Source organism: Aotus nancymaae, unplaced genomic scaffold, assembly GCF_030222135.1.
Source record: "Aotus nancymaae isolate 86718 unplaced genomic scaffold, 86718_ANA_hifiasm-v0.15.2.pri h1tg000089l, whole genome shotgun sequence".
NCBI classification, from domain to species: domain Eukaryota; kingdom Metazoa; phylum Chordata; class Mammalia; order Primates; family Aotidae; genus Aotus; species Aotus nancymaae.
The window spans coordinates 23,793,156-23,816,824 of record NW_026988504.1 but is presented as its reverse complement, the minus strand read 5'-3'; the positions used below and the strand labels follow the sequence as shown (position 1 = coordinate 23,816,824).

Here is a 23,669-nt window from a genome sequence, read left to right as displayed (position 1 = left end):
CCATTCTGAGTCAAACGATTTTATTGAACAAAAGATTCCCGTGGAGACAGGAGGTGAATGCCCTAAGTCCTCACTCCTTAGTACTCTGCGTGCTGATGTAGTCCTGGAGAAGCGCTTGTGCCTCGGGCCGCCGGCTCATCTTCGTGGCCTTGCCCTGAAAACGGCCTTTCTTGCCTGCTCCTTTGCCTTCCAGGACCTCAGCCACCCTGGAGAACAGAGGTGTAGTCAGGGAGACTTTGAGGGAAAAGTCACCAAAAACCCCAAGGACAGCCCTGAGTCTTTTTCCAGGGACTGGAGGAGGGATAAGAAGAGTAGATGACTTCTAGAAATCTTTCTTAAAAACACTTGGTCATAGGCCAGGCTTGGTGGCTCTTGCCTGTAATCCCAGCACTTTGGAAGGCCAAGGCAGGCGGATCACCTGAGGTCAGGAGTTCAAGACCAGCCTGACCAATATGATGAAATCCTGTCTCTACTAAAAATATAAAAATTAGCCGGGCGTGGTTACATGCACCTGTAATCCCAGCTACTCTGGAGGCTGAGACAGGATAATCGCTTGAACCCTGGAGGCAGAGGTTGCAGGGAGCCGAGATAGCACCTCTGTACTCTAGCCGGGGCAACAAGAGCGAAACTCCATCTCAAAAAAAAAAAAACACTTGCCCATGTGCACAAAGATGTACCATGATCACATAAGAGTGAATAACTGAGCTGGGCACGGTGGCTCACGCCTGTAATCCCAGCACTTTGGGAGGCCGAGGTGGGTGGATCACGAGGTCAAGAGATCGAGACCATTCTGGCCAACATGGTGAAACCCCGTCTCTACTAAAAATACAAAAATTAGCTGGGCATGGTGGTGCGTGCCTGTAATCCCAGCTACTCAGGAGGCTGAGGCAGGAGAATTGCCTGAACCCAGGAGGCGGAGGTTGCGGTGAGCCGAGATTGCGCCATTGCACTCCAGCCTGGGTAACAAGAGCGAAACTCTGTCTCAAAAAAACAAAAAACAAAACAAAAAAACAAAAAAAGAGTGAATAACTGGAAACAACATCAGTGTCTATGAATTGGGCTAAACTATGTTAATCTCCAGGGAGCAGGGTGAGCACCTGTAATCCCAGCATTTTGGGAGGCCAAGGCAGGTGGATCACTTGAGGTCAGGAGTTCGAGACCAGCCTGGCCAACATGGTGAAACCCCATCTGTACTAAAAATACAAAAAATTGGCTGGGTGTGGTGGTATGCACTTGAGTGGCTGAGGCAGGAAAATTGCTGAAACCCAAAGGACCATCACATCTGCAATCTCATTTAATTCACATGCCCATTATGTGAATTAAATGAGATCGCAGATGTGATGGTCCTTTGAATCAGTAAAGGAATGTATTTGTATGATACAGGCTCTACCACATGTGCAAGAGAATCCACACAGGATTACCTAGGCCCCAGGGTCTCCACAGCCACAGGTGGCCCTGCCAGTAAGAAGAGTCCAGCACCTTTCTCATCGCCCACGGTTAAGAACAGGAGGGTCTCCTAGGAGGTAAAACAAGGAGGTAAACCCTGATAATTAAGGATGTAGAGTCAACCCCTCTAAACCCTGCACACTCTTCAATCTTAAGAACAGATATCTCCCCCAAACCACGAAGTGACGCTCCTGATGAATGATGATACAGCCCCTCCACTCTGGCCCACCTGGGCCAAGAAACTTTTTGAAAGCAACTACGGGAACTTGAGACACTAAGAAGGCGGCAGAAGACTGCTGGTCCTGGCTAAGCATGAAATGCCTTTCATGGTTTCACTCTTGCAAACTTTTCCCCACCACGCATCCTATGCCTGCCACTGCCTAAACCACCAGGTTTCCCTCTGCCTAGCTGCCTCTGCCCCTTGTCTGGATGACCTCTAAGCAGTCTTTAAGGCCCCCTCCCCTGAAACCTCCCTATCCTTCAGGTAATATGCTCCTCCACTTCTAGCATCACTCTATCACTCTAAATTATAAACGTCAACACACATATTTGTCTCCCAGACTACAACATGAGCTCTTTGAGAATCAGTTCTGTCTATACAAAAGAATTATGAAAGAGAGATGCACAATGCTTTACCCACAGTAGGCATTCCAAAGAAGGATTCTGGAGTAAATACAAAAGAGATACTGGGGCACTGTGGCTCATGCTTGTAGTCCCAACTACTCAGGAGGCTGAAGCAGGAGGACTGCTTGAGCCCAGGAGTTCGAGACTGCAGTGAGCCATAATCACACCACTGTACTGCAGCCTGGGCAACAGAACAAGACTCTGTCTCTAAAAAACAAAAAAACAAAACAAGAGAGACCTGGAAATCTCTAGGCTAGAGACTATTAGGAGCAGGAAGAGTAAGTAAAGCCAGAGGAAGAGGAAAATGTAAGGGACGGCTTTCAAAGAGGCTTGCCCAGTCCTGTATTTCCTTTTTTTTTTTTTTTTGAAACAGAATCTGTGTCACCCAGGCTGAAGCGCAGTGGTGCAATCTCGGCTCACTGCAACCTCAGCCTCCTGGGTTCAAGCAATTCTTCTGCCGCAATCTCCCGAGTAGCTGGGACTACAGGTGCTCACCACAACACCTGGCTAATTTTTGTTTCATTTTGTTTTGAGACAGAGTCTCACTCTGTAGGCCAAGCTGGAGTGCTGTGGAGCAATCTCGGCTCACCGCAACCTCCACCTACTGGGGTCAAGAGATCTCATGCCTCAGCCTCCCGAGTAGCTGGGACTACAGGTGCATGCCACCACACCTGGCTAATTTTTTGTATTTTAGTAGAGATGGGGTTTCACCATGTTGCCCCAGGGTGGTCTCAAACTCCTGACTCAGGCAATTCACCCACTTTGGCCTCCCAGAGTGCTGGGATTATAGGCATAAGCCACCATGCCCAACCTAATTTTTGTATTTTTAGTAGAGATGGGGTTTCACCATGTTGGCCAGGCTGGTCTTGAACTCCTGACCTCAAGTGATCTACCCGCCTTGGCCTCCCAAAGTGCTGGGATTACAGGCGTGAGCCACTACACCCAGCCCACTGCTGTATTTCTAATATTGGATCCTCAGCACACATAAACCTGAATGGCTTTGAGGAGCTAGAGCTCTGATAAAGGGAGCTCAGAAGCTGATAAACATCACACCCCTAGAAAGAGCAATAGCATAAATCTAGCTCAACACCTAAAAGAGAGCTTAGCACACACCTAGTGCTAAGAAAACAGTATTGAATGAATTGCTATTCCCTACTCCTTATGTGTTCATGTGGAAGGACTTCAGCTAAACCCGCGCCCCTCACATATGTCTCCCTAGGTCCCTACCCAGGCCGGGGTAGAGAATCTCATGCTCCTCTTACCTCTGACCCAATCTCATTGGCAATGATATTCATGAACTCTGAATCACCCTCCTTCCTACAACAAAGGACACAGACATTAGACCCAGGTTGGAGTGGTGGCTGTGAAACTGCAGGAAGCCTGGCCCCTCCTTCTGAGGCTGGCCTTGCTGCTATTTGTGCACATAGCCAAGAGAGAGTATTGGCTAAGAGGGCAGCTTGCTGGCTCTCAGCAGTTTGTAATCGACCTCTGGGTTTGTTTCCATCTCCCTTAAATAGGATTCACCAGGATAAGCAGAAATCTGTTAGCGAGTAAAGGAGTTAAGGATTAGTGCTAAAGAAAGATACAGGCTGAGCACGGTGGCTCACACTTGTAATCCCAGCACTTTGGGAAGCTGAGGCAGGTGGATTGCTTGAGGTCAGGAGTTCGAGACCAACCTGGCCAACACAGCAAAACCCCCATCTCTACTAAAAATACAAAAGTTAGCCATGAGTGGTGGCACATGCTTGTGATCCCAGCTACTCGAGAGGCTGAAACATGAGAATTGCTTGAACCAAGGAGGCAGAGGTTACAGTGAGCTGAGATCATGACACTGCACTCCAGACACAGTAAGACTCCATCTCAAAAAAAAAAAAGAAAGAAACAAGAGTTACAGTAAAGGAAGAAAGATACAGAGTTACAGTAAAGATGTTAATATCAAATCAAACCCAGGAGACCTGGGAGGTAACATATTTCTTAGGATCTACTCAACCTTAAGAATACCAGTGAGATACCCACCTCCCACTGTACACTGCATATAGAGAAGACACTGAGCCCTAAGCCCAACACAGCCACCCTTCCTTGTCTCCAGCCCCTAATTGCTCACCTGTGTAATACAACCACACCTCCCCAGTCTGGGCTGTTCCTGAGGCTATGGGCAATGTGCACAGCCAGGTCTCTGAGCAGACTCAGGTTATTCTAAAATAGATTGATAACTCAGTAGGTAAGTTGAAAGGATAACAATAGAGAGTATCAGCTTCCCTCCACCTCATTATCCCCTCACTCCCACTTTGACAAACTACACATCTGCTTAGGCAGAAGACCAAGTCTGTAGAGCCTATTCTAGCCAGAGCCCATGCCCTCTCCACCCTCCATGAAATAAATCACCTTCTGCAGGAGCTTGGTGGAGTTCTGGAGCTTTTTCACTGCTTCCACATGATCCTCTGCTCCACACCTGCAAGAGAAAGGTCAGCGGAAACCTGCCCTGCCTCCCAGTTGTTTCTGATGTTGGGGGCATAAATCAATAATTCCCTTCTTGCTAGGGTGCTTCCCTGCAGGAGATATTCTGAGGAGGCCATTCAGGCAACTGGGAGAAAAGATACAAAGAAATCAACCATTTTTTGTGGTTCTGATTTACTATCCAAAGCACTTTATCATTTATAATTGCATCTTGTCTCCCAGAGGTAAGAGATTATGTCCCAAATCTCAGAAATGGGAGGCAGTTGAAGGGGCTGGAAGAGGCATACTTCAGCAGAGCAGTCAGTGCTTTCTCAGTTCCATGACTTCTCCCCATCCACTTCAGCACCCGGTTCCCAGCCAGAAATATCAGGTTGGTTTTGTTCTTTTTCCCCTTCTCAGTGCCCAGCATCTTAATGACCTACAAGAGGTAAGGGGGTAACACACATACACATGTGCATACATAAACCACAGTGGATCCTACAACCTGAGGGCAGGAGAAACCTATCACTTAGGAGTCCTCAATTATCGCTCTCTGCCACTCCCAGCCCCATGTGATCCCCTCTCCCCCAATCCCTCTTCTCAAGCACTCCACAGCCCTTCCTCACTTACCTGAAGGTCACTGAGATTGCTCACATGGGTCCCACAGCACATGTTGGAATCAATGCCCTTGATGGTAACAACCCGAATGGGCCCAGCATGATCATCCGGCAAACCCCGGCCTCTTACCTGGACTCAACGAGAGGGGAGGGGCTGTCTGAATCTGATGAGGAGCCCTTGGAGAGCCATTCTGCAGAATCCACCCCCCGGCTCTACCCTGACCTGCTCCACCTCAGGATCATCCAGGCTCAGTTCTTGGACATTCACGGGCAGCTGATCTCTGATTTTTTCATTGACGCTCTGCTCAATGGCAGCTACTTGCTCTGCAGTCACAGAGGGGCTGTCCAGCTCAATCACACTCCGAAATCTCCCTAACTCCCTATCAGAAGTAGAGTGGCCACAGATAACATCTTACTGAACAAGAGGCTGAAAGCTTTTCCTCTAAAATTTGGAACAAGCATACCCTTTCACCACTTTTTTTTTTTTTTTTGAGTCAGGCTCGCTCTGTCACCAACGCTGCAATTTGGTGGCAATCACAGCTCACCACAGCCTTGACCTCCCAGGCTCAAGAGATCCTCCCACCACAGCCTCCCTCCCAGTGCTGGGATGGGCCTGCCTACAGTTAGTCTTGTGCCTCTCACTCACCATGATGTTGTCTTCAGCTTAAATAGATGGTCAGCAACCGCTGTGATGAGATGCTGCCCTAAGCAAAGAGAGCAAGAGGCAGGAGAAAAGTGAGAAGCCTACATACTCTCACAGTGATAAAATAGAGCCACAATGATAAAAGCACAGAAATTCTCCTTGTTGAAGAGCTGCTAGGCACTTTAGATACTTTATTAAAAATCACAATGAGAATTCCACAAGAGGCCTTATGATACCATTTCACAGATGAGGAAACTAAAGCCTAGAGAGATCAAATAACTTTTAAGAGGCTGGACTTGAACTTAAGTTCCTTTTTTTTTTTTTTGAGACAGAGTCTCATTCTGTCGCTCAGGCTGGAGTGCAGTGGCTCAATGCAGCCTCCATCTCTCAGGATCAATCAATTCTCATGCCTCAGCCTCCCAAGTAGCTGAGATTACAGACATGCACCACCACGCCCAGCTAATTTTTGTACTTTTAGTAGAGACGGAGTTTCACCAAGTTGGTCAGGCTGGTCTTGGACTTGGATCACATCAAGTGATCCACATTCTCTGGCCTCCCAAAGTGCTGGGATTACAGGTGTGAGCCACCACACCTGGCCAAACTTAAGTTCCAATATGCAGCATTCATTCTTTCAACAAGTATTTAGAGTACCTACCACATGCAAGGCACAAGGCCTGACATCAGAGATACAGCAGCATCCCTGATTGACAAGAGTGATGATGAGGAGAAAGAACAAGAGGAGGAGGAAAAGGAGAAAGAAGAGGAACTGACTATCAAGGAAGAGGAAACAAGACAGCCAAAGGCCTCAAGGAAGAAAGAAACAGAGTATGTCAAAGGAATCCAGACAAGGCCAGCACGGCCAGGATGCAGCCAGCAAGAGGTGAAGGGGCACTGGATAAGGCTAGAGCAGTAGACAAGAGCTACCCAGATACAGCTTGTACACCACGGTAAAAAGTCTGGCTTTACACAAGGACCTACAGGAAGCCTCTGAAGAGCTTTAAGCAGAGGAGTGACATAATATTTTCACTTTTTAAAATTTATTTCATTTTAAATATTATTTATTTTTTTGTTTTTATTTTTCTTGTTGACATTTCTACTTTATGTTTTGTTTTGTTTTTTGAGACAGTCTTGCTCTGTTGCCGAGGCTGGCATGCAGTGGTGCCATCTCAGCTCACTGCCACCTCCAGCTCCTGGGTTCAAGTGATTCTCCTGCCTCCGCCTCCAGAATAGCTGGCAATACAGATGCGTACCACCACACCCAGCTAATTTTTGTATTTTTAGAGATGGGGTTTCACCATGTTAACCAGGCTGGTCTCGACTCCTGACTTCAAGTGATCTGCCCACCTCAGCCTCCAAAAATGCTGGGATTACAGGCATGAGCCACTGCACCAGGCCTATATTTATTTTTTGAGACAGGGTCTCACTATCTTGTCCAGGTTGGTGTAGAATTCCTAGCCTCAAGTGATCCTTCGTCTCAGCCTCCTAAAGTGCTAGGATTACAGCAGTGAGCCACAGTACCCAGCCATATTTTCATTTTTAAGATTCTTCAGCTGGGTGCGGTAGCTCACACCTGTAATCCCAGCACATTGGGAGGCTGAGGTGGACGGATATGAGGTCAGGAGTTCAAGACCAGCCTGGCCAACGTGGTGAAACCTTGTCTCTACTAAAAATACAAAAATTAGGTGGGCGTGGTGGCACACTCCTGTAATACCAGCTACTCAAGAGGCTGAGGCAGGAGAATCACTTGAACCTGGGAGGCAAGGTTACAGTGAGCCAAGATCGTGCCATTGCACTCCAGCCTGGGCAACAGAGCAAGACTCTGTCTCAAAAACAAAAAAAAAAGATTGTTCTGGTGCTATGTGGAGAATGGGCTACAGAGGAGCAAGACTGAATGTGGGGCAATCAACTAGGAAACTGTTAGAGAGGTCCAGAAGAAAGACAGCTGGGAGCTGGGACTAGGATGACAGTGACAGTGGAAAGAAGTGAACAAATACTTAGAAAACAAACCAACAGGACTCAGCGACTGGCTGGCTATCTCTGCCTGAAGAGGTATCTGGAATGCCTTCCAGAACTTGAGTGACGGGGTGTATGCTGATACCCTGCCATGAACACACAGGATGCTAATGAAAGACCAGGAGGGAGGGGAAGGCTTTTCATTTCATTCTGGACATTTTGAGTGTGAAAAGGCTGTGAGACATCCAGATGGAGCTATCAAGTGATAATTGTTGATAATACCTAATTTTATCAACCTAGATCCAGTTGACAATACCTAAATCCAGCAGTTATTCTAATACCTTTTTTCACTTCAGTTGTTCATGTTGCTGTTATAACATTTACCATATCCTTTCTGAATCACAGCTGATTCTGAACGGTCTGTCTCTTTTAAATGGTTAACTCCTAGAGAACCCAAACCACATCTCAGTTATCACGGCATCCCCATACATGGCAACTGCCCCGGTGTTATGTCCCCCATCCCAGCCCTTACCTGAATGCTGCTGCATGTGGTCAAACCTCCGCTCCCAGTCTACCTGGACCAGAACCTGGCTTCCTGGATCCAGTGGTGTCTGTGTGAAATGATCAGCCTGTTCCCCACGGCGAGTCACTCTCAGCACAGGGATGTCATTGATTGTACCACGGTCATCAGGCTGGTGGAAATAAGTAAAGGTAATCAATGGCAAAGCAGGGCTCATCCTAACTCCTAGGTACAGAGACCCTCTAGGATGAGAGACAGACCCAGAATTTGGGCTCCCTAAGGGAGTGGGAGAAGGCAATGCCAACTGAGATGAGTCCACTTTGTTCCATGAGAGGATTCTCAGTCCTTTTCATTCTAAACATCTATGTGTTGTGATCTTCATAATATCAGAATTAAAACAAAAAGAGATTGTAACTATAGCAACAAAAATTTTAGTAAAACCCAAAGAACCTTAATCCTCAATGCTCATTGCCTTAGTCTAGATTCTTATCTTTAGTAGTCTCTAAAATGATCTGAATTTTCCTCCCTCCCTCTACTCCATCCTCTTGCACTGCTACTAGAATTAGATTCAAAAATGTTCATTTAGGCTGGACAAGGTGGCTTATTCCTGTAATCCCACCACTTTGGAAGGCCAAGGCAAGAGGATCCCTTGAGACCAGACTGGACAACATAGTGAGAGCCCGCCTCTAGGTAAAAATAAAAAATTAGCAGGCCATGATACTTCCTGCTACTTGGGAGGCTGAGGTGGGAGAATCACTTGAGCCCAAAAGGTTGAGACTTCAGTGAGCTATGACTGCACCACTGCACTCCAGCCTGGGTGACAGAGTGAGACACTGTCCCTTAAAAAAAAAAAAAAAAAGTTTATTTATTCATTTTAAAAAGTTTAAAGTGCCAACTGCTTACAAGACATTGTGCCACCTCAAGAACACAATATAAACAAGACATGGTGCCTCATGGAACTTAAGAGTCTAGAGAACACAGGCTGGAAAACAGGCAATTGCAATTGACCTAAAACATGCCATAATATGAAAAAGTATATGATGCTAGAGAACCTGAAAAGAAAGAGACCTAATAGTCTTGGGGAATCAGAAAAGACTTCCTGAAAGAAATGATGTCTAAAATGAGACCTTCTATGGATACTTGAGGTCACAGGTTTTCCTTCTGCAGATCACAGAAATCTTCATGTTGGGAGAATCACTGTAACAATGACTGATATGCAATCAGAACTTTCTCTGTACCAAGTCTACTGAACATCTTCTCTCTTATCACTTCTTTGCTTAAGAACCTGCGTGGAGGCCAGGGCAGTGGCTCACACCTGTAAGCCCAGCACTTTGGGAGGCCAAGGTGGGAGGACTGTTTGAGGCCAGGAGTTCAAGATCAGCCTGGGCAACAAAGCGAGACCTCATCTCTTCAAAAAATCAGCCAAGCATGGTGGTGTGCGCCTGTAGTCCTGACTACTGGAGAGGCTAAAACAGGAGGATTGCTTGAGCCTAGGAGTTCAAGACTGCAGCAAGCTAGGACCATGCTACTGCACTCTAGCTTGGGTGACATAGCAAGATCCTGTCTCTTAAAAATAAAAAAGAGGCCGGGCGTGGTGGCTCACGCCTGTAATCCAAGCACTTTGGAGGCCAAGGTGGGCGGATCACCTGAGGTCAGGAGTTCAAGACCAGCCTGACCAACATGGTGAAACCCCGTCTTTAAAAAAAAAAAAAAAGAAAGAAAGAAAGAAAAGTCTTTCTCATAAAGTCTACCTTTGGTGTTATTATCCTCTTCTTCCATGTTCACAATGTACCTCATTTGCACTCATGTTGTACCTAGTCCTCATCAAAGCACTGATTAGTATCCTCTCTGCTAACCCATCTATCTCATCTGAACTCCTTCAGTAACATCTTTTTCAGTCCCTAACAAATATCCGAAACTAATTCGGAGCCTTTGTATGCGCTATTCGATCTGCCTGAATACACCGCCTGCCGCCAGCACTATTAGATAATTGCAAAGATTCACCGCTTCACTTCATTTAGGTCTCTACTGAAATAACTTACCCTTCATCTAGACAAGCATCCCATCGGTCTTTCCCTTTACTCGGTTTTTATTACTTGTTATACCTAGCACACACAGTTGTCTTCAATAAATATTCCACGTATATAAAGGCACGGCGTTGTTCACCTGTTATCCTTACAGCCTGGAATAATAATCTAGCATATGTTATGTTTAGATAAGCATTTAGATACTTATTAAGTGAATAACAAAATGAATTAAACTAAAGCTCATCTGAATTCGTTATGGCTGAGAAAAAGGGGGCAGGAGAGCATTTTCTGCCTGAGCACAAAGAAATTTGGGGGCTTCCTGGGAAGAGAGCGGCTTGTACCTGTCCCCCGCCCTCAGGGAAAAGCAGTGTGTCTTCCAGCACCACATGGAAACCACTCAGCACTTCCTTCTTGCCGTTGCTCCCTTCAGTCTGCAGCTCCGCGGGATGGCAGGAGACCACGGTGGTGGTGAACTGAACAGAGAGGGATGAGAGAATAAGCCCCGATCCCAGCCCTCTCCACGCCGGGACTGAATCCCATGTTGACACTCCCTCTACATGGCGCCCTCTTCCCCAAATCGCCTTGTCGGCCCAACAGCCTCAAGTGCCTCGCCCAGGACACCGCACCTCTCGGGCATAACTGTCTCGCTGACACCGGAACGCCATTGCTGCAGGCGAATAGGGAAGCGCACGCGCAAAGAAGCCTGTGGGCGAACGGAGAGCGACTTGGGACAAACGTCATTAAGGGCGCATGTCTGCGCAGAAGCAGGAGGGTAAAGAATGGAATGCCATTTGGGTAAATTTACTGAAAACACAAATTGCCGATTTGCTGGGTTGTTTAGCGACTGTTCTGAGGCTTTACAAAGGACAAGACCAGGAGACAAAAAAATACAAAATTACAAAAAAAACGCAGCCTGGACAAGGCACGTGGTTTAGTGAGCCCCTTTGGGCCCCAGGGATGTAAGTATTCTGGCTGCGGAATCCAGCTGCTTAGAGGGACTAGCTGGCATGGTTACTGAGCAGCGCTGCCCAGTAAAAACAGAATGCAAGCGGCTGGGGGCGGTGGCTGACGCCTTTAATCCCAGCATTTTAGGAGGCCGAGGCGGGTGGATCACCTGAGGCCAGGAGTTCGAGACCAGCCTGGCCAACATAGCGAAACTACATCTCTACTAAAAATACAAAAATTAGCCGGGCGTGGTGATGGGCGCCTGTAATCCCAGCTACTCGGGAGGCTGAAGCAGGAGAATCGCTTGAACCCGGGATGTTGCAGTGAGCCAAGACCCCACCATTGCACTCTAGCCTGGGCAACAAAAATAAAACTCCGTCTAAAAAAAAAAAAACTTTTGTTTTTCAGAATTGTAGATAAAGAGATATGTGCTATAAAGGTTCAAGTTTCAACTCTGCCATTTATTATGACCTGTTTCATCACCTATGAAGAAAAGACCTACTTTCATTTTTTCATGAAATCATATATAAATACCTAGTAAGTTGTAAAACATGATAGTAATATAGCTTCGTACTATCAGTTTTTTAAAAAAAGTTTTCAGACCGCTGGGAGCTTCTGGGTCCCGTGGCTCACGCCTACAATTCTCAGCACTTTGGGAAGCCAAGACGGGCAGATCACATGAGTTCAAGAGTTAGACCAGCTTGAGCAACATGGTGAAACTCCCTCTCTGCAAAAAATGCAAAGATTAGCGAGGCGTGGTGGAGCATGCCTGTAGTCCCAGCTACTCAGGAGGCTGAAGCAGAAGGATGGCTTGAGCCCAGCAGGCAGAGGTTGCAGTGAGCCAAGATCCTGCCACTGCATTCCAGCCTGGGTGATAGAGTAAGACCCCTGTCACCAAAAATAAATAAAAATTTTAAAAAAGAAGACTGGCTGGGCATGGTGGCTCACGCCTGTAATCCCAGCACTTTGGGAGGCCAAGGTGGGCAGATCACCTGAGATCGGGAGTTCAAGACCAGCCTGACCAACATGGAGAAACTCTGTCTCTACTAAAAATACAAAACATTTATTGAGGCATGGTGGCACATGCCTGTAATCCCAGCTACTTGGGAGGCTGAGGCAGGAGAATAACTTGAATCCAGGAGGCAGAGGTTGCAGTGAGCTGAGATCATGCCATTGCACTCCAGCCTGGGCAACAAGAACAAAACTACATAAAAAATAAATTAAGTAATTAATCAAATTAATTATTTTTAAAGTAAACAATTTGGCCAGCCTGCCCAACATGGTGAAATCCTGTCTCTAAACATACAAAAACATTAGTCGGGCGTGATGGCACACACTTGTAATCCCAGCTATTCGGAAGGCTGAAGCAGGAGAATCACTTGAACCCAGGAGGAGGCTGCAGTCAGCCAAGATCACGCCAATGCACTCCAGCCTGGGTGACAGAGTGAGACTCTGTCTCAAAAAGAAAGAAAACCAGTTTGGGCTGGGCGCAGTGGCTCATACCTGCAATCCCAGCAGTTTGTTAGGCCAAGGTCCCTGGATCAGTTGAGGCCAGGAGTTCGAGACCAGCCTGACCAACATGGCAAAACCTTGTCTGTACTAAAAATACAAAAATTAGCTGGGTGTGGTGGCAAGTGCCAATGGTCCCAGCTACTTGGGAGGCTAAAGCAGGAGAATCACTTGAACCTGGGAGGTGGAGCTTGCTGTGAGCTGAGATCCCACTACCATACTCCAGCCTGGGTGACAGAGCAAGACTCCCTCCCAAACAAATAAATAAACAAATAAAAGCAAATTAAACCAGTTACTAATTTTTATCTTGTCAAATATCTGAAAAGTTTTAGAGAATGTAACACTCTCATTGTTGGTAGGAGTGAGAATTGGTACAATTTCATCAAAGAGCAACTTGGTAAAGGCTATCAAAATATTTAAATGTATTTTATCTACTCTCTGACCTAGCAATTCCACTTCTAGAAATGTACCCTACAGATATTCTGGCAAACATATGTAAAGATTCACATTTTTTTTCTTTTTTCTCTTCTCTTCCAATTAACTGTATTAGTCTGTTTTCATAAAAGATCCACATTTTTATTTATTTAATGAATTTATTTATTTATTTTTACTACCCAAAAGATTTAGGATTTTTTTTAATCCACATTTTAAAATGTTGATTGCAACATTGTTTGAAAATGGTAAAAGACTGATGACCTAACTGTCCTTCAATAAAGAACCTGTGAAATTATGAAAAATACATTCAATGGAATACCAGGTAGCCATGAAAAAAAAAATGAGTTAGATCGATATGTGCTGACTTGTAAAGATCTCCAATATATAAAGTGAAAAAGGGCACAGTGCAAGGTTTGCATGGTATGATTCCAGTTGTGTACACACGCACATCACATTTGCTGATAATTATGATTAAATTTTAATATACTGCATATAAACGATGCATACTATGTATGTTTATGTTCCATGTTATGTATTGTTTTGTATATTATGTAATTATACCTTACAACTACATAGTATAAAATAAATTATAGGTATTATAGTATTTATAATGCAGTATGGGGCCAGGGATGGTGGCTCAGGCCTGTAATCCCAGCACTTTGGGAGGCTGGGCAGGAGGCTTAAGGCCAGGAGTTTGAGACCAGCCTGGGCAACATAGAAAGACCCTGTCTTTACAAAAATATGTTTTCACTTAGTCAGGTGTGGTGTAGTCCTAGCTACCCAGGAGGCTGAGGCAGGAGGATTACTTGAGCCCAGAAAGTCAAGGCTGAGGTGAACAATGAATGCCCCACTGTATTCCAGCCTGGGCAACAGAGCAAGACTCAATCGCAAAAATAAATAAATAAATAAATAAAGTTTACTTTTTAAGTAAATCCTAATAGTTTGCCATGAGTTCAAGAGCAAAGCCTGTGGGCAATGCATTTATTTTAAGTTACAGTCATTTGTACCTATTAGGAACTCAAAAAATACTTATGGACAAATGGAATAGCCGTTGAATGGACAAGTAAACATAGATATTAACTAGAGTAACGGTTAGTTTTAAAAGTATGAAGAGGGCCGGGTGTGGTGGCTCACACATGTAATTCTAGCATTTTGGGAGGTTGAGGTGGGTGGATCGCTTGAGGTCAGGAGTTCGAGACCAGCCAACATGGTAAAACCCCATCTCTGCTAAAAATACAAAAATTAGCTGGGCGTGGTGGTGCATGTCTGCAGTCCCAGATACTTGGAAGGCTGAGGCAGGAGAATTGCTTGAACCTGGGAGGCAGAGGTTGCAGTGAGCCAAGATCATGCCACTGCACTCCAGCCTGGGTGACAGAGTGAGACTCCATCTCAAAAAAAAAAGTATAAAGAGGTTTCTGGAGTGTGCAGGAAGCTGAAGTGGCTAGTTCTAGGGATGACAGAATTGGCTGTGACAAATCAGAGCACCAATCTGCACAAGAGGAAGCACCTCAGCTTGCTTACTAAAGGGAGAAGAGGCTTGCCACCAGAAGGAAGAAGTACAAGAGGGAAACAGACAGAACAGTTCCTAGAGATTTATTATATAATCTATGTTTCTTCTTTGGCTGTTTGCTTTGCCCCATTGCACACAAACTAGAGATTTCTGTAATCTGCATGCTTCTTCTTTGGCTTTTGTTTCACCACATACACACATACTCAAATAATCAAGTGGCCTAAATAGAGAGGTTAGAAATCAATCAGTAAGAAATCAGAAGCCCTACTAGTCTACTCCTCCCTGACCCTATCTGATTTGGAGTCACAGTCAAGCGCCTAGGAGGAAGACAAGCATGAAAGAAGAACCTTAATGAAGAGCTTCTAGGAAAGTTGAGAGATCCCGGAGGAACTTGGTGCACAGCCAAAGCGCTGACAAAGGCCTAGGCGCTAGCTTTCTGGAACAACTGGAAGATAGCTACAGCCACCTTCCAGCTTTGCTGTCACAGAAAGTTAATTACTTGTTGCATCCGCACTGTCAGAATCATCCTAGGGAAAAAAAAAGACAAAGCACCTGTAGACTCTGCAAAGCAGAAACATTGTGTTCACAAATACTGCTCCCTCCCTCCTGCTCTCCTAGTTTCTTTTTGTGATTTCCTAAACCACCCAACTTAGGGGGCCAATATGGAAAGGTTTTAACTTACTTTGGATAATAAGTTAAAAAATGCTACTTTGTCATACATCATTAGTTTCAGGATTTTTGTTGTTTGTTGTGGTGATGGTGGTTTTGAGACAGGGTCTTGCTTCATCACCCAGGCTGCAGTGCAGTGGCATAATCTCAGCTCACTGCAACCTGTGCCTCACAGTCTCAAGCCATCCTGCCACCTCAGCCTCTTGAGTAGCTGGGATTATAGGCTACCATGCCTGGCTAATTTTTGTGTTTTTGGTAGAGACAGGGTTTTGTCCTGTTGCCCAGGCTGGTCTCAAACTGCTGAGCACAAGCAATCCACCTGCCTCGGCCTCCCAAGTGCTGGGATTACAGGCGTGAGCCACCACACCTGGCCTAGCTTTAGAATTTTAATTAGTGATATTATTCATTACAGCTGTAAAGACACTCGGCAGGGCCAGGTCTGCTCTAGGATGGAGAAACAGAGGGGGAAATGGAAAGCAGGAGGGTCTTGCTAGGGTTTTCTAAAGCCTGGAGAAAAATATTAGCCCTCTTGGGCTGGGCGCGGTGGCTCACGCTTGTAATCCTAGCACTTTGAAAGGCTGAGGTGGGTGGATCACCTGAGGTCATGAGTTAGAGACCAGCCTGGCCAACATGGCGAAACCCTGTCTCTACTAAAAATATAAAATTAGCCAGGCATGGTGGCGGGCAACTATAATTCCAGCTACTCAGAAGGCTGAGGCAGGAGAATCACTTGAACTGGGGAGGCGGAGGTTGCAGTGAGCCAAGATCACGCCACTGCACTCTAGCCTAGGTGAAAGAGTGAAACTCTCCCCCCACCAAAAAAAAGAATATTAGCCCTCTTGGGTCAAATTCAAATTTGGTTAACATGCACTGAGAACTACTCTGTGCTAGGAACTGGGATAGGAGCTTTCTAGTAGGTTATTTTTAAGGGCTACAAAGAAACTGAAGGGTTGAGGGGAAGGCTGTACTTACATCCAGGTCATCCATGGCAGGTGGAGGCCTCTTGGTGCTGACCTTCTTCAAAAGCTAGTGGGAAGAAAAAATAATCATAAGAGAGAAGGGAGTGAGGGAAGAGCAATCTGCACATTGATGGGCCATAGAAGAATGGTCCCAGCCAGAACCGGTTAGGCAATTGCTCCCATCTTTAAAACATCACTGGAATTAATTTGAGAAAAGTAAATTGATCCTCTTTTTAAAAGAAAATGTAAACACAGAGCATTCTCCTTACAAATCCAGATTGGAATCTGTTAGTGTTTTTATAACTGAAACCCAATAATATAACAACAGGATGCGATTTATTGGGAGCCAATGATTTATAATGTGAATTTTTATACTGCTAGTTTTAACTTCCCATGAAATTGTCTGGCTCAAGAAACAAACACACACACACACAAACAGGCCGGGTGTGGTGGCTCACATTATCTCAGCACTTAGGAAGCTGAGACAGACAGATCACTTGAGGCCAGGAGTTCAAGACTAGCCTGGCCAATATGATGAAACCCCATCTCTACCAAAAATACAAAAAAATTAGCCATAGGGGTGGCATGTAATCCCAGCTACTTGGGTGGCTGAGGCATAAGAATTGCTTGAACCTGGGAAGTAGAGGTTGCAGTGAGCCACGGCACTCTAGCTTAGGAGACAGAGCAAGACTGTCTCAAAAAGAAAACCACATACACAGGCCAGGCACAATGGCTCATGCCTGTAATCTCAACACTTTGGGAGGCCGATACAGGCAGATCACCTGAGGTCAGGTGTTTGAGACCAGCCTGACCAACATGTAGAAACCTCTTCTCTACTAAAATACAAAAAATTAAGCGGGAGTAGTGGCACGTTCCTGTAATCCCAGCTACTCAGGAGTCTGAGGCAGGAGAATCACTTGAACCTGGGAGGTGGAGGTTGCAGTGAGCTGAGATCATGCCACTGCACTCCAGCCTGGGCAACAGAGCGAGATTCCATCTCAAAAAAAAAACAAAAAAACAAGAATCGGCCGGGCGTGGTAGCTCACGCCTGTAATCCCAGCACTTTGGAAGGCCGAGGCAGGCAGATCACCTAAGGTCAGGAGTCCGAGACCAGCATGACCAACATGGAGAAACCCCATCTCTACTGAAAATACAAAAAATTAGCCGGGCACGGTGGTGCATGGCTGTGATTCCAGCTACTCAGGAGGCTGAGGCAGGAGAATCGCTTAAAACCCAAGGAGGTAGAGGTGGCGATGAGCCGAGATCGCTTTATTGCACTCCAGCTGGGCCACAAGAGCAAAACTCTGTCTCAAAAAAAAAAGTAGCCAGACATGGTGGCAGGTGTCTGTAATCCCAGCTACTCAGGAGGCTGAGTCAGGAGAATCACTTGAACCCGGAGGTGGAGGTTGCAGTGAGCTGAGATAACGCAATTGCACTCCATCCTGAGCAACAAGCGTGAAACTTTGTCTTCAAAAAAAAAAAGAAAACCACACACACACACACAGAGACAGAGAGAGAGAGAGAGAGAGAGAAAATCGGAGAACAAGTATTACAGAAAAGTGGAAAAGGTTTTGTCAAATGTCTTCAGAATAGAGGCTCTAGGCTGGGCACAGTGGCTCATGCCTGTAATCTCAGCACTTTGGGAGGCCAAGGCAGGCAGATCACGAGGTCAGGAGACTGAGACCATCCTGGCTAACAAGGTGAAACACTGTCTCTGCTGAAAATACAAAAAATTAGCCTGGCATGGTGGCATGTGCCTGTAGTTCCAGCTGCTTGGGAAGCTGAGGCAGGAGAATCACTTGAACCCAGGAGGGAGAGGTTGAAGTGAGCTGAGATTGGTCACGCCACCTCACTCCAGCCTGAGTGACAGAGCAAGACTCCATCTCAAAAAAAAAAAAAACACAGGCTGTACACTGTGAATAGTAAGTGAATCTATGTATATAATTTCAATAATAGTCTTTCCTCTCATCCCTATTAAATAAACATTGCACGAAATACATAAAGAATATCAGCATCAATTAGTAACCTACCTAGAGAGCTTGCATATCTCTGCCTGGCCCCAGTGACATGTGTGCGGAGACATGTGTGCAGAGAAACACAAAGAATAAGCAAATGTGCAGAACACAGCAGGTGTTGTCTCTCTCTCACCTCTGCATAATGTTCCACATGAGCCAGCTCCACCTCTTCATCCCCTTCCCAGTCTCTCCAGTTATCAAAGTCCACAGACAGCCACACTGGCTGCAGGAAGAAGCACCAAGAGTCACAGGCCAGGAGGGCAGGAGCAGGAGGGTGTGGGAGAGTGTGGGCATATGCATGCAAGCATGCATGGGGAAAAGAGGGTCAGTAAGTGCAAAGTCCTCTCAACTGCACCCCTTTGACCAGCCCCCTCCAGGCTGCCATGTTATCATCATCACCCACAAAGATTTACCAGGAACCTGCTAATCTACACATGATGCTAGGCATCATAGGGTCTGAAAATCTCAGAAGTCCTACCCTCCTGCCGGGAGCAGTGGCTCATGCCTGTAATCCCAGCACTTTGGGAGGCTGAGGCAGGCAGATAATGAGGTCAGGAGTCAAGACCAGCCTGGCCAATATGGTGAAACCCCATCTCTACTAAAAATACAAAAATTAGCAGGGCCTGGTGGCAGGTGCCTGTAGTCCCAGCTACTCGGAGGGCTGAGACATGGGAATCCGTTGAACCAGGGGAGGCAGAAGTTGCAGTGAGCCAAGATTGTGCCACTGCACTCCAGCCTGGGCGACAGAGCAAGACTCTATCTCACAAAAAAAAAAAAAAAAAAAGGTCTACCTTCCAGGAGCAGACTTACTGAGGAGACAACACATCTGGAAAGATAACTGTATCATAAAGCAACATAGGAGTCAACCAACAAGACAGACAAGCTGTGGCTGGGCATAGCGGCTCACACCTGTAATCCCAGCACTTTGGGAGGCCAAGGCAAGTGGATCACCTGAGGTCAGGAGTTCAAGACCAGACTGGCCAACATGGTAAAACTCTATCTCTACTAAAAATACAAAATTAGGTGGGCATGGTGGCGCATGCCTGTAATCCCAGCTGCTTGGGAGACTGAGGCAGGAGAATAGCTTGAACTCTGCAGGTGGAAGTTGCAGTGAGCTGAGATCACACCACTACACTCCAGCCTGGGCAATAGAACTAGACTCTGCCTCAAAAAAAAAAAAAAATCTGAGAGCCAGATCCAGCCATCAGGCAGTCAGTTTTCAACCTTTATGGAAGGAGCCATTGGTGGGCCTTGCGTGGGAGAGTGTCAGGGTCAAATGTGTGTTTTACACAGCCTATGCTGGGGGCAATGCAGAGGATGGATTGAAAATGGGGCTGAAAATAAGCAACAAACTTCTCACCCTATGATGGGTAAGGTTTGAACAAGGAAGAAATTAAGTAGTGAATTCAATAATATTTAGGAGATCAGTAAATCCTGGTTGTAAGTCACTATGAAAAACAATAGGATTCAAAAGGGCTGGATACAATGGCCCATGCCTGTAATCCCAGCACTCTGGGAGGCTAAGGCAGGAAGATCATCACTTGAAGTCTGAAGTTTGAGACCAGCCTGGTCAACATGGCGAAACCCTGTCTCTACTAAAAATACAAAAAATTAGCCAGGCATGGTGGTGGGCACCTGTAATCCTAAGCATTTGGGAGGCTGAGAACCACTTGAACCTGGAGAATCAGGAGAACCACTTGAACCTGGGAGGTGGAGGCTGCAGTGAGCTGAGATTGCAGCATTGCACTCCAGCCTGAGCAACAAGAGAGAAACTCGGTCTCAAAAAACAAAAGAAAGAATAAGACTCATCGGGCCAGGCCCAGTGGTTCATGCCTGTAATCAAAGCACTTTGGGAGGCCGAGGTGGGCAGATCATGAGGTCAAGGATCAAGACCATCTGGGCCAACATGGTGAAACCTCATCTCTACTAAAAATACAAAAATTAGCCAGGTATGGTGGTACGTGCCTGTAATCCCAACTACTCGGGAGGCTAAGGCAGGAGAATTGCTTGAAACTGGAAAACAGAAGTTTCAGTGAGCTGGGATCCCGCCACTGCACTCCAGCCTGGTGATAGAGCAAGACTCCATCTATAAAAAAATTTTTAAATAAATACACGCCTGTAATCCCAGCACTTTGGGAGGCTGAGGCAGGTGGATCACCTGAGGTCAGGAGTTTGAAACCAGCCTAACCAATATGGTGAAACCCCATCTTAAAATAAATAAATAAGAAAGAAAGAATAAGACTCATCAATTAACTTCTATAGTGGAAACTACTTCTGGGACTGCGATATAAAAAAACAAGAATCAGGGGCCAGGCGTGGTGGCTCATGCTTGTAATCCCAGCACTTTGGGAGGCAGAGTTCGGTGGATCATGAGGTCAGGAGTTCAAGACCAGCCTGGTCAATATGGTGAAACCCTGTCTCTACTAAAAATGCAAAAATTAGCTGTGTGTGGCGGCACACACCTGTAATCCCAGCTACTCGGGAGTCTAAGGCAGGAGAATCGCCAGAACCCAGGAGGCGGAGGTTGCAGTGAGCCGAGGTCATGCCACTGCATTGTAGCCTGGGCAACAGAGCGAGACTCTGTCTCAAACAACAACAACAACAACAACAACAAAACAAGAATCGGCCAGGTACGGTGGCTCACGCCTGTAATCCTAACACTTTGGGAGGCTGAGGTGGATGGATCACCTGAGGTCAGGAGTTCAAGACCAGCCTGGCCAACATGGCGAAACCCTGTCTCTACTAAAAATACAAAAATTAGCTGGGTGTGGTGGTACACACCTGTAATCCCAGCTATTTGGGAGACTGAGGAAGGAGAATTACTTCAACCTGAGAGGTGGAGGTTGCAGTGAGCCGAGATCTCACCACTGCACTCCAGCCTGTGCCACAGTAGTGAGACTCCATCTCAAAAACAACCAAGAACCAAAGGTTTTGATTGTGAGTTACAGTAAAGGGAAAGACCATGTTCATAGCAGTGCCAACGTCTGAAGTGAAGTCTTACCCATTTAAGCACCTACAACGGAAGCAGTTAACTGGGAGAGATTACCAAGAAAATAAAAAGAGACTCAGGACAAATAGCTAATATATGCAGGGGTTAAAACCTAGGTGACAGGTTGATAAATGCAGCAAACCACTGTGGCACATGTATACCTATGTAACAAACCTGAACCTGCACACTCTGCACATGTATCCCAGAATTTAAAGTAAAAAAATAAGTCAGGTTCAGTGGCTAATGCCCATAATCCCAGCACCTTGGGAGGCCAAGGCTGGTGGATCACCTGAGGTAAGGAGTTCAAGATCAGCCTGACCAACATGGAGAAACCCCGTCTCTACTAAAAATACAAAATTAGCCAGGCGTGGTGGCACATGCCTGTAATCCCAGCTACTCGGGAAGCTGAGGCAGGAGAATCGCTTGAACCAGGGAGGTGGAGGTTGCAATGAGCTGAGATCACGCCATTGCACTCCAGCTTGGGCAACAAGAGTGAAACTCCTACTCAAAAAATAAATAAATAAATGAATATAAATAAAAATAAGAGAGACTAATACAGTCAGAAAAAAATTAAAAGAACATTTAGGCAGGACTTGGTGAATGACTGAATGTTGGCTGGAAAGGAGGCAAGAAGAAAAGGCCAATCCCAGCTCTAACCTGGGTACACAGAGAGAAGGAGCAGGCCACTTTCCACACCCACCTTGATATCCTCCTTGGTAAGCCGGGGCCAGGCCACCTTTTCCTTCCATTTCCTCACAAAGCAGGTAATAGAGCGGGAAGAGTGCTTATCCTGGGAGTCCTGCCAGATAAAGAGCCTCATTCTTAGGGTCTGAGGTTTAGCATTAATCTCCAGTTTCCCTGGGCAGCTCAGTTTCCATTCAGATCGTACTGTCCCTTCTCACCCTTACCTTGGAGTTCACTTTGGCATAGAACTCAATCTCATTGTACAATTCCACTCCATCGGCATTCTTGCAGCTGAGGAGACAATGAAGCTGAGGAGATGCAGAATACTCTGTGTAGGGGCATCAGGAGAAGAGGGAGGTTCCCGGGAAGGCAGGCCCTCAGAGGGGAGGGCCACTACCTGAACACAATGCGGTGATCCTCAATAAGCACGTGGACATCTGTGCTGTCCTCAACACAAAACTCCATGAACACATACTTGGGCCTGTCATACCACAGGGTCCGGGCATGCTGCCTGAAAAGACGTTGAGGTGGAGAGGGAAGACTGAGGGCATTTGGGAAAGATGGAGGGAGGAGACTACCCAGGGACGTTTGATGCCAGTTTTTTCTTTTTTTAAAATTAAACTATTTATTTTTTAAGAGACGGGGTCTTGCTATGTTGCCCAGGCTGGAGTGCAGTGGCTATTCACAGGCACGATCCCACTAATGATCAGCACGGGAGTTTTGACCTGCTCCGTTTCCGACCTGGGCCGGTTCACTCCTCCTTAGGCAACCTGGTGGTCCCTCGCTCCCGGGAGGTCACCATATTGATGCCGAACTTAGTGGGACACCCGATCGGCATAGCGTACTACAGCCCAGAACTCCTGGGCTCAAGCGATCCTCCTACCTCAGCCTCCCGAGTAACTGGGACTACAGGGACGCGCCACCGCGCCCGGGGATGCCACAGTTTTTTCAAAGTAGAGCTAAATAAGGTGCGGGGCGGGGAGGGAAGGGAAAGACCAGAGTGGGTGGGTGTGGTGAATGTGAACCTGGGAAGAATATAAAGTGCAAGACTAGGGAAGTAGGGCGTCAGGGAGAACATTCAGGTCACACCTCCCCTCACCCCACAGTTACAGAGACCAGGGGTCTGGGGTTCCCATAGAGCCTCACAGAACCTGGAGCGCCCAGGAGAAGACCTGGAGCAGGGACTATCCAGGGAAAAGGGCCAGGGGGAGCACCGGAGCCGGAAACACTTACCGTGCCATTGCGGCTCCCGCTCCAGGGTGGCATTTAGAGTTCTGAGCAAGAGCTGCTATCTTTAGATCCTAGGGACGCCCCCAGCAGCTGCCTCTCCTTATATGGTCGAGAGAACAGCTGAGAGGAAGGGAGAAAGTGACCTGACAACCAAGGGATCTGCATTCTGGAGATATTCTGGGAGAGCTTAATCCTTGCAGCCCTTCACCCTGGGGTCTTCAGAAATGCACAGACTAGGAACAGACAACCCACCTGCTGGAACCAGGGCAAAGGCTGCCCTAGACGCTACACACTGGGAATGACTTTTCCCCAGTTACGTTCACCTGTTTCTCCCAGGCTTAGCGCTCAGTGCCTGATTCACAATAGGCGCTCAACAAAACATTATTGGCCTGAATTAAATCCCCAAGGAAGCCGCGCCCCAGGAACTTCGGAACTTCAGGCCCCGCCCGCCGCTGTTC

At 46.6% G+C, this 23,669-nt stretch overlaps 1 protein-coding gene across 7 annotated transcripts in view; it reads right to left on the bottom strand.

The window, feature by feature from the left end:
- LOC105711178 (alanyl-tRNA editing protein Aarsd1) overlaps positions 1-23,626 on the bottom strand; it is a 28,063-nt gene extending 4,437 nt beyond the window's left edge. For 2 of the 7 annotated variants that reach the window (XR_010339784.1, XM_064369294.1), the window contains exons 1-18: positions 23,215-23,615; positions 22,379-22,492; positions 22,206-22,272; positions 21,998-22,096; positions 18,442-18,531; positions 16,307-16,360; positions 15,165-15,192; positions 10,893-10,969; positions 10,608-10,739; positions 8,252-8,411; positions 5,770-5,827; positions 5,347-5,503; positions 5,137-5,253; positions 4,815-4,945; positions 4,456-4,522; positions 4,175-4,266; positions 3,333-3,387; positions 1,422-1,516 (exon numbers count right to left, since the gene is read on the bottom strand). Coding sequence is in view for 4 of the 7 variants with exons in the window: in XM_064369294.1 (XP_064225364.1) it covers positions 1,422-1,516; positions 3,333-3,387; positions 4,175-4,266; positions 4,456-4,522; positions 4,815-4,945; positions 5,137-5,253; positions 5,347-5,503; positions 5,770-5,827; positions 8,252-8,411; positions 10,608-10,739; positions 10,893-10,969; positions 15,165-15,192; positions 16,307-16,360; positions 18,442-18,531; positions 21,998-22,096; positions 22,206-22,272; positions 22,379-22,492; positions 23,215-23,222 (1,601 nt within the window). In the remaining 3 variants the exon portion in view is untranslated. Of the gene's footprint in view, positions 1-3; positions 207-1,421; positions 1,517-3,332; positions 3,388-4,174; positions 4,267-4,455; positions 4,523-4,814; positions 4,946-5,136; positions 5,254-5,346; positions 5,504-5,769; positions 5,828-8,251; positions 8,412-10,607; positions 10,740-10,892; positions 10,970-15,012; positions 15,193-16,306; positions 16,361-18,441; positions 18,532-21,997; positions 22,097-22,205; positions 22,273-22,378; positions 22,493-23,214 lie in introns of those variants that run through there. The other 5 variants (XM_064369293.1, XM_021673763.2, XM_064369295.1 and 2 more) reach the window with 5 other exon arrangements.
- Between the last annotated feature and the right edge of the window lie 43 nt (positions 23,627-23,669).